The sequence below is a fragment of the Strigops habroptila genome, chromosome 5, assembly GCF_004027225.2.
Source record: "Strigops habroptila isolate Jane chromosome 5, bStrHab1.2.pri, whole genome shotgun sequence".
NCBI classification, from domain to species: domain Eukaryota; kingdom Metazoa; phylum Chordata; class Aves; order Psittaciformes; family Psittacidae; genus Strigops; species Strigops habroptila.
In genome coordinates, this window is record NC_044281.2 from 53,974,029 (window position 1) to 53,990,452 (window position 16,424).

Below are 16,424 nucleotides of genomic sequence, written 5' to 3' on the forward strand. Positions count from 1 at the left end.
AAAGCTTAAAAAGAACTTGGGGGAGGGGCTGTAAGAGGGAAGTGGGGGGGGTGGGGAGAGAGGATGAAATGTGTGATTTTGAAGGGACTTGCAATTCTGAGAGCATCATAGGAGTATTCATCCACTATAAAATGGCATGCCTCCTGAGAGTCATCCAGGACTACACTTTTGTAATGCAGAAGCCCAATATGGACTTCATTAACACTTATTAGATCAGTGTATTTCACTTAAATACATACATATACTGGCTTATTTAAATGTATTTTGTGTATTTTTATTTTTTTTTGGTTAATTTTCCTACAGATTCATTTCTAGTGGAGGACATAAAAGCTGTATTTTGTTGGTCTGTCATGTCCTGCAGCTCTTTATTTTTACGTTACATATATCAGATAAAGCATTTATTGTATTACTAATAACTGAACAAATTCTAAGTCATCTTGCTGGGTAATGGGTGCTGCCTAGAAACACCTCCTTGCATTTTCAGTGCTTTACACTCAAACTCTTGTGTAAGTATCTCCTGCTACCAGTCCCAGAGAGGAGGTATGGGCTGGAGAATTGAGAGGCTGAGATTGGCAGCAGTTTCTTTAATTGTACTTGGTAGTGAGGCTGATTAGAGCTCAGAAATGCCTGGCTTTTGTTACAGAAACATTGTAATGACTAGACCTTGAAGGCTCTGTCCTGCCTGTGCTGCAGAGGAATTGTCCAGAAGGAACAAGCAGGGAGTGTGCACAAACACACATGTTCTTTGTGCTTGGGACTTCTCGTGACTGCTGGATGTGTCTGCAGGGGGAATTAGTGCTACATTTTGTCTGGGCTGACATGCCAAATGGGCATCTTTCTGTCCCTCACTAAAATGAAAGCCCAGAGAAATTTATTAATTCAGTTGACATTCCAGGTAGCAGAGAGTAAAGCAGAGAGGTAGTGAAGATCTGAAGAGACAAGAGTGATGAGGCATGCCATGCTCATCTGGTAGCATAAAGGCTCAACCTACATGCGGTATAGGTTATCCAGATTTGTTTTTCCTGTGTGCCAGAGGGCATTTGAGGCCACATCTTCTAGGAGAGGCCCTAACTGAAGAAGGCATCCTCATTCTCTTTTGCTAACTCTGTTTCATTTTTTTTATATAAAAGAATGAGACCCTGGAGCAGCGGCTTGAATGCTACTGTCCCGTGCCACAGAGCAGACTGCAAAATCAGCAGGGCAGAGCGAGGGGCTTGCTGTTTCTGCCTCTAATTATTCTGAGTATTTTATATGTGATGAGCAGCTGCAGCATGAGGTCCTGAGGGCACTCCCATTCCCAATCCAAAATAGCCTGTCATCCACTTCAGACTGGATTCAGGCAGAGGAAAAATCAGATCCATGTTTTCTCACTTCTCAGGCGAAGGCTCTTAAGAGTTTCCTTGCTTGCATTCTCACTTTATAAGAGGCGTTTGCAGAATACTAGGGCATCAAGGATACAGATTTCTATGTACATTTCTCTTCCTTAACAATGTGACAGTCTGTTGTGATAGGCCAGTGGTATTTTAGCTGGCAGGAATATGGGCTCCCAGCAAAGATTTGGCTACAGTCATGAAGCAGCAGCATGGATATGGTAGGGATGTTCTTAAATGCTGGACACATATCTTTTCTTATTGTAGCTGCTGACTTAGTCTGAGCCCTGCCTATTTCTTAATTGAAAAAAAAAAAAAGAAAAAGAAAAGGGCAAGCAAAACAAACTAAAACCAAACCCCAAAAAACCCAGTCAAATATTGCTATAAGATGCTACCATAAGACTCAAATTGAATTGAAAATTTATCTGCTGAGTTTTCTAGCCTCAGTGGTCCTTGATTAACCACAGCATGTCTGAAGTACCAGGAGGGGCAGAGGCCAGTGGGTTCCTGGGGATGATTTGCTTTCTCCTTTGTCTGCTGTTAACTTTTTTTCTGGTTCTGTTTGTAAGGATTCTGGTGACTGGCTGTTGTCAGCAGGATTTTTTTCAGTTGCATAAGAACTGAGAAAACAGTATCTGTCTGACTCTTCCACAGTGAATGGCTTTCAAGTTAAGCCATGGCTGCAGTTATTGTGCTCTAGCTGTGACACTATAAATAAAGTTATTAAGAGCAATATGTAAATGGGTTTCTATTTTTGTTCCCTGTATTGTTTGCAGAATCTAGGGCAGTTATTCAGTAAGAATCATCTGCTATTTAGCACTAAGCCTAGCAGCATTTGATGCTGTGTGGGCTGCTGCTTTTTTTCTCTCCCTTTCTTTCTTTGCACTGGCTTTTAGAATCCAGCTCCTTTGCAAGTTTGTTTGTTGTGGTATATGAGAAATAGAGTAGCTGTGCTAAGCATTTTCAGACTTCCGGAGAGTGACTTGGTACTTAAGAACAGAGAATCATCTCTTGATATCTGAACTATTGGAGCATTAAAACCAGCTATACAAACATCAAATACCACAGCTGCTATTTGCCTCAGTGCACATCTTGCAAATTCCAGATTGTTCAAAGATCTTTATGGTTTGTGTTTTGTTTGTTACTCCCCTCTCCATCACCCTGGATCTGCCTGACAGCCTTGGGCCCTGTTCATGCCAGAAACTTGTACTACATTAATTCCAGCAGTTACAGTACAACCCCCCAAGGGAGAGCACAGATCCGTTGTTTTAGAAACACTTTACCACAGTCGTGGCTACTCCTACCTGGAAGAGCAAATTATTCTAATCCAAAGCATCTGTTTAGAAACCTGAATGCACCTGTGCTAGGGACAGAAACAGCGTTGCTGTTAACATACATACTCTATAAAACATTTCACGAGACAGTTTTTTCAAACTTCTTCCAGCTTTGCAAGTGAATTTAATTCTGGCTTACCCGAATCCCCTACAGGGAAAGTCCCAAGCTGTTTGTTCTGTGACTCATTAGCCGCAATTTTGTTGCCAGCTGTGTTAGCCTTTAGATTGGCACGTGTCTTCCATGGCAGTTTAATTGCATTTCATGGGGCTTCATGACAGGCCACCGTAACATTGGGACACGAGCAAGCTGTGTCTCCAGTTTCACTCCTTGCTGGAAGTAGCGGTTTCATGGTATATGTAATGGATGAATATACAGAAATGTTTTGAAGCTGGGACACCCGCTGTTCTGAACTGAACTCATCCTTTCAAATGCCAGGCATTTGATTTCATTTCTTGTTTTTAGTCTTAAAGCTAAAATTGCTGCTACTGTAGTGGCAGAGAAGGTAAACAGAAATTAGCTAGACTAGTTTTGCATAGCTGTAGAAAGATCTGTCAGAGTAACTTTCCTCTTATTTTTGTGGTCTAAGACACACTACCATAATAGGTATTTTAGATGGTCTCTAAGGTGCCTTCCTATGCTATAAAAAAGATCTGGTCAGACTCTATTGATTTTATTGGCATTAGTTCACTGGTAAACTAATAACTATTTACAGGAACTGCATTTGGAGATGATATTTTGCGAATATTGAGAGTAGCAAACAAATGGCTTAGTGAAATACCTTAATGCGTTAACACAAAATTAAATTTTCCAATGGAAAATGCAAGAGAAAAGCCATTTCTTTCTATGCAGACCTATTATTCTGGTGGTGGTAATTACAGTAATTCTGTTGAAATCAAATTAAAATGTTATGCCTGCTTCATTGTGAGAAGAAACCATCGATTGCAAAAATCAGGGAAGTTTCAATGGAAAGTTAAAAAGTCTTAACATATGCAGTGGGCAGACCTGCCTCACCATGTTCCTGCTCCAGCATTTCAGGAGTAGGTTTTATGTGGATGTTCCCTGGACTCATGAGGCCAGGATTCACATTCCTGCTTTGCCATAGTTTTCCCCCATGACCTTGAGCTCCTTTATGTATTTTCTTTATATACTATACTGCTGTCTTTGCAAAATGACATTTTTCTAGCACCAGTAACATTATAACAATTGCTTAATGCCAGTTTGAAAACTTCATATTCATAGAGATGCAATGGTCCACTTTATTTTATAAAGAAATAAATTTGAGACAGAGCCAACTAAGTAACTGGTCACGGAATCAAACGATGGGCTTCTAAATATCAGACTCAAGGTGTCTTGATAGCTGGTATCTTGACCAGCGAAATAAACCAAAAGTGGTGTAAATGTTTCCTTATAATATATAATCTGAATGCCATAAAGTAGATTTAACACTGTTTACTGTCTGTAAAATAATGGACATATGTAAAGTATATGGAATATGAGGTATGTTAAGGAATAACATACCTCATAGAGACTAACATACAGGTGCATAGAATTTAATATTTCCTGTTCAAGGATGATCTTTGCATAGGAATATTCATTTAGTGAGCTCACCTATACTGTCTTCTGAAGTGGAGTGGTTTTACTGCTGATATTGATTGTACAGAATTTCATTATATTTACATTGTTTCTCCATGGCAGCTGGAGTTTTCTGTGTCACCAGAGGTAACCAAAGATAGATGTCAGCTCAAGTGCCATTGATCAATTGCGATGTGATGGTAGACCACATCTTAAAAAGGAAACAAACCCCTTAAATTGTAGCCCTCATGAAGCTGGGAGAACTTTACTCATGAGTTGGTTCTTATCAGGTAACGATTATTAGTGTAGTGTACAATAACCAGATAACGAGTTCAATTTCCTGCAGGATTTTTTCCTTTTCATTTAATTCTGAAATTATGGCTAATCTCCCTTCTCACTGAAAACATCACGTGTTTTCTTATTAAATTTATTATCAGGTTTGTTTATTAATTAATAACAAGTTGGTCCCTCAGTTAATGAGCTGTTCCATTTTCTATGACCAGCCACTTTACCTTGCAGAGCAACTAACACAGGGTTATGTCTTCATTTTAAAGTTCTCTTCCACTGATGTCACAGTGGTATTTCTCAGCAAAGTGGGCATCATGAAGTAAGCATTAAAAATTTAATTTCTCTACATGCTTTGGGTCCATTTCTCTTTACAGTTTCATTGGTGTAATTTTAAAACCACAGTTGCTCGATTATGTTTAAAAGTGTAGAAATGAGAAGGCAACGAATCAACTCACATTGGCTGTTCCAAAGAGGGTGATAAGACTCATGTTCCTATTCCTCAGCAATCAGTTTTCCCAGCAAATGGCCACTTCTTATTGATCTAGTAAGCTCCCAAACAGGAATGGTAATTGTGTATACAGATGGACATCACTTGTCCATTCTCAGCTTATCCATGAAACAGTCTATATATTTTGGTACCTACTTTCCTTGGGAAAATGAGATAACTATAGGAAAGGTGTAGTTGTTCCTTAATATTTTAAATTATTTATATGACATTTATATGCTAATGTAATGTTTTCGTTATCTGGTGGCTTTCCAGAGGAAAGACCCTGGCTTACCAAAATTGCAGAGTAAATAAATCACAAAAGAACAGGACCCTGGATAAGCTATTTGAGATTGTGAGGAAGAAGTAAGGTTAGGAAATGACCACTGCATGCAGAATTACTGTAGCTTTGTGGTTAGGGAGTACAAAAGCATCATTGTTTGAATATCCGTGATACCAGAGAAGAACAGACTGAATGCAATTTGCACAGCTATGTAGAGCTCGTTCTTTCATCACCAAAGACAAACACCTGAGCAATATATAACAGAAAGCATCCCAAACCTGACTAGATGCAATTTACGCAATATCTATCCCATGTGCCTTTCCCAGGATATACATGTGAAACTGTTAAATGTCTACGACAAAATTTATATACTCTGTTGTCTTCACTGACAACTGACTGGTTGCTGGCACACAGCCTCTATGCAGCAGGTTGTCTTTTGGTTTAATACACAAGTTTTTAGTTGTTTCTCTTTCCTATTTTGCTGCTTTTATGGCTTCAGTCACTTTTGCAAGCTGTTCTCTGGAAGAGGGGCAGGGAGGAATAGTGCCAGACTCTTATACCTGTAGTGGTAATAGATAGACCCTTCTTTAAGAATTCTCTTCACTCCGTATTTTTTCTTCTTAGTTTTTGGCAGGATTTTGACATCAGAGATTGCTCTAATGCCAGAAAACAGTCTGCAAGAATGCTCACAGCAAAAAGCATTCTCGAAGTTTGAAAACCAGAAAATAATATGGTTTTTCCTTTTCGTTTTATATGCACTTCTGGATTTCAGGCTGTCTTGTGGGACAAATGAATTTGATTTATTTTGGTGCGGGCTGGATCCAGCTCCAGTTTGGGCAGACCTGCCAACTCCTTTGCGTTGGTCAGGCAGACATGGGTGAGTCTGGGCTTGCTTGGAGCCAAAGCAAAGACGCATGGTCAGGGTCAGCAGTATGCATGGTTCCTTTGTGCCTTTCTGCAAAAGGCCATGTATGTCCTTCAGCTTTGACTTCCTAAACTTCCTTGGAGTTGGAATGGATTTGGCATATTTATCGTTTACATAGTTTTCCCCCTGACCAGAATGATTGGAAAAAATTTCACATTCCCACCAGTCCTTCTTAGATACATGAAAAAGGTCTGAAGTCCCTCCTTCTGAATAACCCGAAATCTCATTTAGGCCACTTGGATTTCTTTTTTATGCTCGACAGCCAGAGGCATCTAAGTTGGCTTGCGATGATGGAGTAATAAAATTCCTTCCCCTTATCTGAAAGACATCTATAATGTATTCCATGACATCTATAATGCATTCCACCTATAGTTTGGCTAGTAGCCACTGCATATCTATGTTTGTTTTGCTTTCCCCAAATAGTTTTTCTTCCCAAAAAGCTATTTGTTACTCCTGTTTCCAGTGAAGAAATAATCTGGTTAAATATAGCCTGCTGAAATAGGAAAATCTTTTAACTCAAGATGTTTAGAGGAAGAGGGTAGCAAGTTTTTCATGTTTAAAATAAAAAATGAGTACTTAGCTGTAACTAAGTTCCAGTAACTGGAGTTGCCACTCACACTTGTAAACTGCAAATCTGGAAAGGTCATGGAAAAAACTTTTCCTTGTATGACTGGTGCAGTCTTCCACTTCTCTTGGTGATTTCAGGATCTTGATTTCTTCTCATTTCCTGCATTGACAGTGAAGAAGAGACCACAGGCATCAATGTGAAGCTCACTGACCATGGTGGAAAGTATGGTGCCATTTTTGTCAGCAGACCTTGAATGCCAGCAAGGTCAGACATTCTCAGTGGGGCATTCCCAGGAGCACATTGCTAATGCAGACAAAGCTGCAACCGCAAATGTTGAGATTATGTGATGGAGATGTGCGTCTCCCATCTGAGTCCCCCAGGCAGTTCTAACCTTCAGTAACACTCATTTGAGAGCAAACATAGGAAAATCAAGTAAAGGCAGGGTTCTGCAGTTTATATCTTTGCAATGAGCCTTGCTGTCGTCATGCAGTAGCTCTGTGGATGGCAGTCTGCACGTTGACACCAGTGTCTCTGTGACCCATCTGGTCTCTTGCTTCTTTGCCGGTTTTAACTCTGTTACCAGTTTCACTTGGTATGGTCTTGCAGAGTGAACTTCTCAAATATGGGATGCAGGTTTGGTTTATATTTTTGGCTACTTTGGAAGAGGGACAGAAGGCTTTCTGCCTTTTGCTGTAAAGAAAAGGGTGAAAAGGCTCACATTTTTCTGGACTTTTGGTTTTGTAGGGATTTTGTGTGCATTTCATCTGATTTTTTTGTTATTCTGTATTGCTTTGCTTATCACATCATTTATGTGCATACATGTCTGCTCACTTTCCTGAGCAAGTTGGAGCCAGCATGACTGAAGATGGAGCACTATCAAGGTGCACAAGAGAATCCCACTTCCCAAGGGGGAGCTGTGCCAGCTAATGTGTCACAGAAGTGCTAGGACTCATTTGAAGCAATAGGTGATTTTCAATACAAAACAGATCTTTTCTGAAATGACCATATAAGTTTAGGAAAGAGTGTATCATTTTACTGTTAGGGTTGGGTTTTTTCCATGACTGTAGGAAAAGGAAATATTTTAACCTCTGGTCTGTCTGATGTCCTGCTGTTCTGGAGAACATTTTTTGCATCGCTAAGGCTAAGACTTTAGCCTGTCGCCATGGACATCCCTAGAGAGCAGGAGTGACGTCCTGTTGAGACCTGAGTTAGTCTGGAAGTAGCTTGCAGCCTTTGCTGGACCGGTCACTGGGCTGTCACTCAGCACAATGATCTGTGTGGGCCACTTCACCCTCCTTAGATGGGCTTTGCTGCCTTTGCTCATATTTGTGCTGCTTTACCTAGATATGCTGCCTGACTGGGGTCACTGTGCCACTGCTGTATACTTGTCCCCACCTTGTTTTGGTTCGTCCTTTTGTTGTTGCTGCTATTAAAATCAGGAGGGAACGAGCATTGTGAGATGTTCGCTGAAAGCTGAAATCCTGTGCGTACACAGGGTGGGTAGGGGAGAAAGCACATAGAAGACCTCCTTGTCATCGCATATCCAAGTAGCTATAGCTGGGAAAGAGAGACTGGGTGTATCTTGATGCCATGTCTATTTTAAGAACTTGTAGATGAACTTAATACTATGTTTATGCCACTGGAGCTGGAAAGTAACTTTTGAGCTTATAATGCTGTCAGGGAACTGGCTTCTAAACAGATGTCCAAGTGCAAAAATTGACTAATCTACCAAACTGCTTGAGAGAAGCTTCCACCCTGAAGATACTCAAAAGACATCTGAACATGGTTTTGGGTAACCAGCTCTGGGTGGTCCTGCTTGATCAGGGGGTTGGACAAGATGGCATCCAGAGGTCCCTTCCAACCCCAACCATTTTATGATTCTGTGAAAACATAGTTTGGTGTTAAGGGCTCAACCCAGCCCTTCAGGTGAGAGTTTTGCCATCTTCGTTCCTATCCATCCTTTTTCTTCTTCCTTGTTCATAGTGTGACTTAATAACATGCAACACCAATAGCAGCGGATGGTATTGTGAAATAACAGGAGCACGCTGAGACACTGCACTTACCGATTAGCCTAGTGAAATCGCTGACAAAGGTAAACTGTCTACAGCAAATAGCTTTCTCTTGTTACACCTTTGCTCATGAATGCTTGTATTTAGTGAACAATGATGATTTTATTATGGTACATTAACTTTTTCTTCTCTTATAGGTAGCATTCGTTGCAGTAAAATACCATGGCTTTGATTCACATGCAGTCAGACTCACTTTGCAGTTTTTCTAAGTCATTAAAGCTTACCAAGTCTGGGGTTTTGTTCTGTTTCCCATGCAGTGCCTGTGGTGTTCAGTTTCCAGTAACACATGGTGTTTATATTCATGACTGGCATTACTGTTGTGATGGTGATAGGGTTTGTGTCTCTTGCATTACTTGATTTATGTTGTGGCTGGCGTGCATGGCACGCACATGTCTTGAAATAGAACACGACTGTTTTTTTGTTTTTACATTAGAAGCACTGATGATTTAATTTAGCATTTTGAATAATCCTGCATTTGCAGGGAAACCTGACTGTGTCATGTCACTCCTTTGATAACTCTATTAGTTTCAGACATTTAAGGCTGCACTTCAAAATCATTCTCTGTAAGCGTGTGTGGTTTCAGATGTCTCATGTGGGTTTCCTGCTTCCCTCCTGGTCCGTAGCTCTTCCTACTCCTTACATCGTTCTTTGCTTTCTGCCGAGATTTCTTCCCTTCCCGCACTCTTGATAAGAACCTTCTCCTTTGCCATCCGAAAGATCCTGTGATTCTTCTGCCTCAGGGTATGTTAGCAGTGTGGTCACATCACCTGAATTACAGGAGCTAGTTCTAAATGACCTGCAGTGGGATGGACCTGAACAGAGACTGTGAAAACAGCCCAAGCTGGACAGGCTCACACTGAGGTGTTGCACTGAGGCTCTTACTCGTACCTGAGGTGCCTGTCCATGTGTATCTTAACTATTCTGTGAATGCATTACAGACCAAAAAAAATGGGAAGGCTGAGCTCAACATTTTGGCAATTTCCTCTGCGTGGCTCTGCATCTTAGCTGCTCCTCTCTCCATTTCACCTCACTCTGCCTTTGCAGCCATGTGAAGCACTGTGCAAAAAGCATCTACACATCCATCTCATGGAGGTCTCGCAGTCCACAGTCGTGGTGATGGTTTTGCTTAGGGCCAAGCTCAGGCAGAGACTGGCATCCCAGTGGCAGCAGCAGCTAGAGCTGTGTGCCCAGAATGCCCTCTGCTGCCCATCTGCCCTGGGCTCTTGGAATCAGCAGGAGCCAGTGGCATAGGGATACTCCAGTCTGTGTATTCACCTTTCCTGCTCTCCTGTGTGGGGCTTGGGCAAGAGCAGGCAGGTATCAGGCTGGTCCTAAGCAGAGGGGAGGATGGCAGAATCTGGAAGCTATTCAAGCTCCCTTTCATCTTTCTTCCCTGTCAGTGTCATGAGCCATGTAGGGCAACAGCCACAAAACTGAACTTGCCTTGTACAGATATGAAATCTTGAGCCAGACCTTGCTGGAAATAGGAGCTGAAATAGGAGATTAGGAAAGTATTCACTTCTACTGTCCAATACAGTCTGTGGTACTTTTGAACCAAAATTAAACAGAAATAATAATAAAAACCTTATAAAACTAATAACTCTCCTTTTCTCATCTGTCTTTCCCAGAAATAAACAATTTTTTTATCTCTTTTGAGGTCATACCCTGGTTACTGCTGGACAAAACCCAATCAGATGGTAAATCTGAAGGCAGTGACAGAGTGGAAAATATATCAAGAGCTCTGAAGCCATTACAACATTTTAATTACATGCTAAACTGGTTTTTCCACAAAGCAGTAGCCTTCCAGATGAAGTTACCGGGACCCAGGACTGATAATAGTTGCTGATGCCCAGGCTGCAGATTGTGTGATCAATCCCTTCCAGTCAGCTTCAGCTAACAGCACTTCTAAACCACTGCCTTAGTTATCTCATGATATTTTATAGCTATAATAATTATTTCATTTGACCTTTTGTTGGCCGCTGTCATTTACTGCACATTTTGGCACAAGGAAGGCCTATTACTGGTATCGTGCTCCCACCAGCAAGGAAACGTGTTGCCCTCTGAAGACTGACAGATAGTTGGCTTGAGTTGTGCCCTTCCTCACAATCATCTGTCACCATCGTCCTTTAATGAAATCTTTTCATTGCTAAGGGTAGTCTGACATGAAAGACTGAAGTGTGGAGTAAGGACTTAAGGATAGTGGAGAAACTGTATGTTTAAAGTCTAAGGCTCCCAGTCTAGTCAAGATGCACTGGCAAGACAGGGAGATGCTCCTGCAACCTCACTGTGTGCATGTTGTATGTTTAAGGAGGTACAGTGGGCTTCATTTTTAAAGAAAAACTCTGACTAAACAGAAGATGAGGATCTTGTGCTGTTCCTTGATGTCTATTGTATGAGAAATCTTTTTTCTAGTTGCTTCTGAGGTGTTGGGTATTTTACAGGGAGAAGGGTGAATTTAGGGGTTACTAGGGCTAATAACAAAAGGAACAGAAGTGGCATAGCACACCACCATGTACACAAGTCCCCATTCCTCCCTGGTGGGTCATTAGCAGGGTTGGGAGCGATAAGACTGGTTGTTGGCTCTGCTGCTGCAACTGTAGTGCTAGCAGGACTGTGTGGAGGGAACAGATTAGACAGGAGGAGTAAAATGTGATTTAGCAGCTTTCAGAGCTCTCCGTTGAGAACAGAAGACAGAGGCTTCAGTATGGGCCCCTCTTTGCAAGGGCTTTTTTCTCTGACATTCATATGCTGTTCTTTCTCCAGTCTCCCGCTATGCATGTGTCTTTTCCCCTCTCTGTCTTCAGTTCCCAAATCACTGCTCGGTCCTCTGCCATCTCCTATATGGTCCTTTCTGCACTCTGATGAGGTTTTCCATTCCCTGCAGCCCGTGTGCCCCAGGCAGTGTCTTCTGATAGCTTTTTTAATGTGTCAGTATCTGGTTGCAAAGCAGGTCACATGGCTGTCTGAAACCTGTAACGGAATATGTTCAGGTGCTTCAAGAGGTTCATGCATTACTTGGTTAGCTAACATGGAAGAGGGGTGAGGGTATGGACCATGCAGGTAGATACCTTCATGTTAATCACAAAGTATGCAAAAACTGAGTCATGCAAAGGACTTAACATGTAGTCAATTCTAAGTAGATTTTCATACAAAGAGGAAAGGACATGCCAGGTGAAGCTCTTCCCCTTATTGCCAAGTGTTATGTCCATGTTCAAGAGTGAGAAGAGACTTGCAGCAGCTAAGAAAATACTTGCAATTTATTCCTTTGCTTTAGATAAAACCAAACTTCTTTTTTTTTCACTCTCAAAAATTATCAAACTGGCTTTGTTGAAATTGATTCCTGCATCCCTCTTTCCTCAAACAAAATGCTCATTCTGAGAAGCATCTCCTGTAGTAAATGTTGGCTTCCTAACAGGGGCGTCAATGTTAACTTCCCAGTATTGCTACTGGCTCATGTGGAATGCATTTCAGATTCCCATCATGCAACCTTTCCAAGTTTTATTCTCATAATAAACCCTTTTGTAGTGCTTATAATTGTAGTTATCTAGAAATCAGCCAGAGAGCTACTTGAGGAGCTGCAACCATGCAGTCCTTGGAAGTGCAAGACAAGGAGATAGCTGCTGAATTTGAACAAAGAGCAATGTGCTGGCCACCCATAGAAGGTTACAAGTTTGAGAAAATGTTGTCATCAATTAGTTTCAATTTGAAAAGGCATAAATCTGTGCGTAGGATATCTCCATAGGTCCTTGCTGATTATTTCATTTGCCTGGTTGCAAATATTGCTGTGATTTAACTTCTGGGAATGTGTGATCCATTTATCTAGCATGATAGTCATGGGAATTTTTATTAGGACACTGTGCTAACACTAATTTTTCTGATTCAGGAATGAGGAGAAAGCCTAAGGCATTCCTGTGTAGTATTTTCAGATATACCCATTACTATCTGGATGTCAGAGCAGCAATTACTCTTTATTCCTCCTGTCATAACACATGGCTGTGGGGAATTTGCGATTTGCCCCATGCTGGAAGAGGAACATGCTTGCAACAGGATACATTTTGTTACTGCCACAAGAACTGGAGACATTTGCTATTTGAACATTACATATTAACACATACTTAAGTTGCTTAGCAAGCAATACAGACATCTCTTAAGATTGCAGTTGATTTCAAGTGTATTTCTTTGGGAGATTTACTTTCATTTGTAAATATGTGAAATTTTGGTTTATTTTTTGTTTATTTTCTCAAGTGTTTAAAAAATGGCAACATATATTTTGATTCAGACATCCCTGTATTCCTATCTTGCTTTTTTTCTTGCACATTTTAGCTTCAGTCTTACTGACAAAGAAACATTTAATGCAATATGTTTGGTTGATGATTTATTGGAGTTGAAATGCAGAAGGAAAATATGAAAAGCATGCCAGAATTGAAATGTGTCTCTGGATTTTTGAGGGGGGGGGAAAAAAAAAAAAAAAGCTTGTGAAAATATTTTTGTCGTCTTTGCTTTCTGTCTGAAGACATTGGAGGGGATTCCAACTGAAAACAGCCTCCGCAAGTTGCCTAAAATATGTTGGAGCTTTATTTAAAAAAAACTAATCCAAAGTGCTTGTTATTTACACTTCTAATTTCTCTTCCTATTCAAGTTCAGCTTGATGCAATAATCAACTTCAAAGAAGAAATCAACTACTTGATAAGTGTTCCAATATACAATATGCATATTGGACACATGTATATTGGACAATATGTATATTGGATACAAATGTATCCAATATCCAAATTTTATATTTATATAAATGTATATGCATATGTACATTTTTATCTTAGATCTATATAGACATAGTCTGGTGCTTGTTTTACTGAATAGTTTTAAATACAGCGTAGTGGCTGTGTTTGATTCAAATCAATATTTTCAATGTTCTAATTATCAGTGAGGCAGGATCTTTTTCCAGTTAAAAAAAAAAATAATCTTTGCAGTACAACATTAATATCGATTAACTGAAATCAAAGAATCATTATTAATACTTGTGATTCAAATAATTGTGCTTTCAAAACAGTTCACGCTGCCTTCAGAGGGCTTTTCCAGTCCATCCTGGATGGATGGGAGTGATTCCATATCCCTGTTGCAATAGCAGAGGTTTGCCTCAGTTGGCAAGGGCTGCACTCGTCGTTTGGCAGAAGGTCGGGTTATGCCTGCTTGCAGCCTTGCTGAGGGGAGCTCCTGAGCAGTATAGGTGTATATTTTTATAGTGTTTCAGGGGCTGAGCCAGCTGGAAGGTGTGGTACAAATGGGAGGTTTAATTTCTCTAGTTCTTTAGAAGCCAAGGAGAAAAAAAAAAAAAGCAATGAGTGAGAAGCATGTACATGAGTAGAGTAAGTCAGAGTAAACTTCCTTCTCCAGAGAATGAAAGCCTGATAGTAAGCCTTCCCCAGGACAGTGAGTGCGTTAGGGCATGGCGAGCCAGCCCTGCTGCACCCAAGCCTTGGCCCTGGTAGCACGCAGTGCCGCCGTGCCTGGCTTTGTGCATTTCTAACATTGCAGGAGCATCTGTCAGGCACACGGTACCAGGCAGGGTGCTGCCAGCCACGGAGTTGGGCTGTGTGCATGGAAGCTGAACACCAAAGCGGGGTGAAAGCTGAGGTAGGAAAGTTAAGGATATTCACTAGAGAGGAGCTTTATTTTGCGGCTGTACTTTGACAGCAGGGGAAGCAGACAGAGGAGTGTGGTTTTCTGCAGCAGAGTTAAGACACAGGTGATGTTATTGAGCCGAGAGGTTGAGGAATGTGAACAAAATGGGTAAGTGTTGATTTTACAGCTGGGCTAATCTGGTCATTGTGTAGGAGTGCTTTGTTGTTTATGGTGGCCGATAGCATTATCACGCCATCACGAACTCCCAGTGCACCGTAAATTTTCTGGACATGGGGCAGGGGTAGGGGAATGAAAGGATTGCAGGATTTTCTGGCCCTTTCTAATCTTTGGAGTGGATGAGGCTGTGCCCCTCAGGGCTTTGTATGTGATAAAGGCTGTATCATAAGGTGGCATTAGGGATGCTGATATCCTTGCTTCTTTAGGACTGGGGCATCCCTACATGCCTCCCCATACCTGGACTTCTACCACAGAACTTGCACAAATGTCAGCAACAAATTTTGTAATGCTTTCTTCTTTTTTTCTCTCTCTTTTCCCAAGCATCCTCTTCGCAGACATAGAGGGTTTCACGAGTCTGGCCTCCCAGTGCACTGCTCAGGAGTTGGTCATGACGCTGAACGAGCTCTTTGCCAGATTTGATAAACTAGCAGCTGTAAGTTTTCTATTATAATTCTGATTCTTTTTCTTACCCTGTTGCAAGAATGACATACTGTGCTGGTTCCCTGGGTTTCTGTAAATATTCACTGCCCTAAAAGGCAAGCTATTGCAAGCATGAATATAGACTGAATACTTCTCTCTCCTTCATTATTATTATTTTGTTAATTTATTTATTTTTCAGGAGAACCACTGTTTACGTATCAAGATACTGGGTGATTGCTATTACTGTGTGTCTGGGTTGCCAGAAGCAAGAGCTGACCATGCACACTGCTGTGTTGAAATGGGAATGGATATGATAGAGGCAATCTCGTAAGTACCATATTCCCCATGGAGAATTTCGGAACAAATAGCAAGCAGATTCTCTTTCCCGTTAGGTCTTCCTTACAGTAGTAGCAAGGTAGCCAAACCAGGGAACTGATGCCAGCAAAAAAGGGAGACCAGCTGGAACAAGAAAACAAAGTAAGTAAAGGTTTGATGGTGGAAAGACAGACACTTGAATCCATTACAGCCACAGGGATATCAGAGCTCAATCTCCTGATGAGAAAGGCAAAGGTTATTGTAATTACTGGAAGTCTCACTCCCAAAGGAGGATTCCAGTGAATTACAGAAATATGAAATCAGAGGATTAATAGTAACTCCATTAAATTTCAGTCACTCTTCACTTATTTGTCTTTAAACCAGCTTTTTACTCACCTTACAATTCCTCTGCTAAGGTCTGTCTTGTCTGGTTTCGGTATCTTGTCTGGTTTCAGTAATCCTTCTCCATGTGTCACTAGGCCAAAAAGATGAAGACTTTCTTATTTTAGCTAAATTAATTATTGAATAAAACCATAAAGTTGGTCTGGCACAGACTGAGACAGGTCCATGATGCTTGTTCCTTTATTTCCACTTACTTCCTCGCCTTTACTTTTTTATTTTAAAATCTGTTCTGAATCTATGCCTGCCCCTGAGGTCAGGTTAGCAATCCTGTATTTGTCCAGACTATGCCTGTCTTTACAGAGAGGCAAATATGAGACACATATCTAGTTATATTACTTGAGGAATTGTGGACAATATTGAATATTGTTTGCATCGAACATGAGCTCTCACATGCCAATTCTGTCAGAATTCAGGGAGGGAAGATTTATTTGGTCATCTTGAGTGTAGGCAAGTTTAAGCACAAAATTCAGTCAGTTTTGGATGGTAACTCGGTTGACCTTACTATCTACATCATCCCTGCTGCACAGAGACTCT

General features: G+C 41.0%; 1 protein-coding gene across 2 annotated transcripts in view; it reads left to right on the plus strand.

The window, feature by feature from the left end:
- The window catches only part of ADCY5 (adenylate cyclase 5), a 216,093-nt gene that overhangs the window by 140,955 nt on the left and 58,714 nt on the right, over window positions 1-16,424 (plus strand). For both annotated transcript variants that reach the window (XM_030487012.2, XM_030487014.1), the window contains exons 4-5: window positions 15,075-15,186; window positions 15,373-15,500. In XM_030487012.2, coding sequence (XP_030342872.1) covers window positions 15,075-15,186; window positions 15,373-15,500 — 240 coding nt within the window. The remainder of the gene's footprint in view (window positions 1-15,074; window positions 15,187-15,372; window positions 15,501-16,424) is intronic.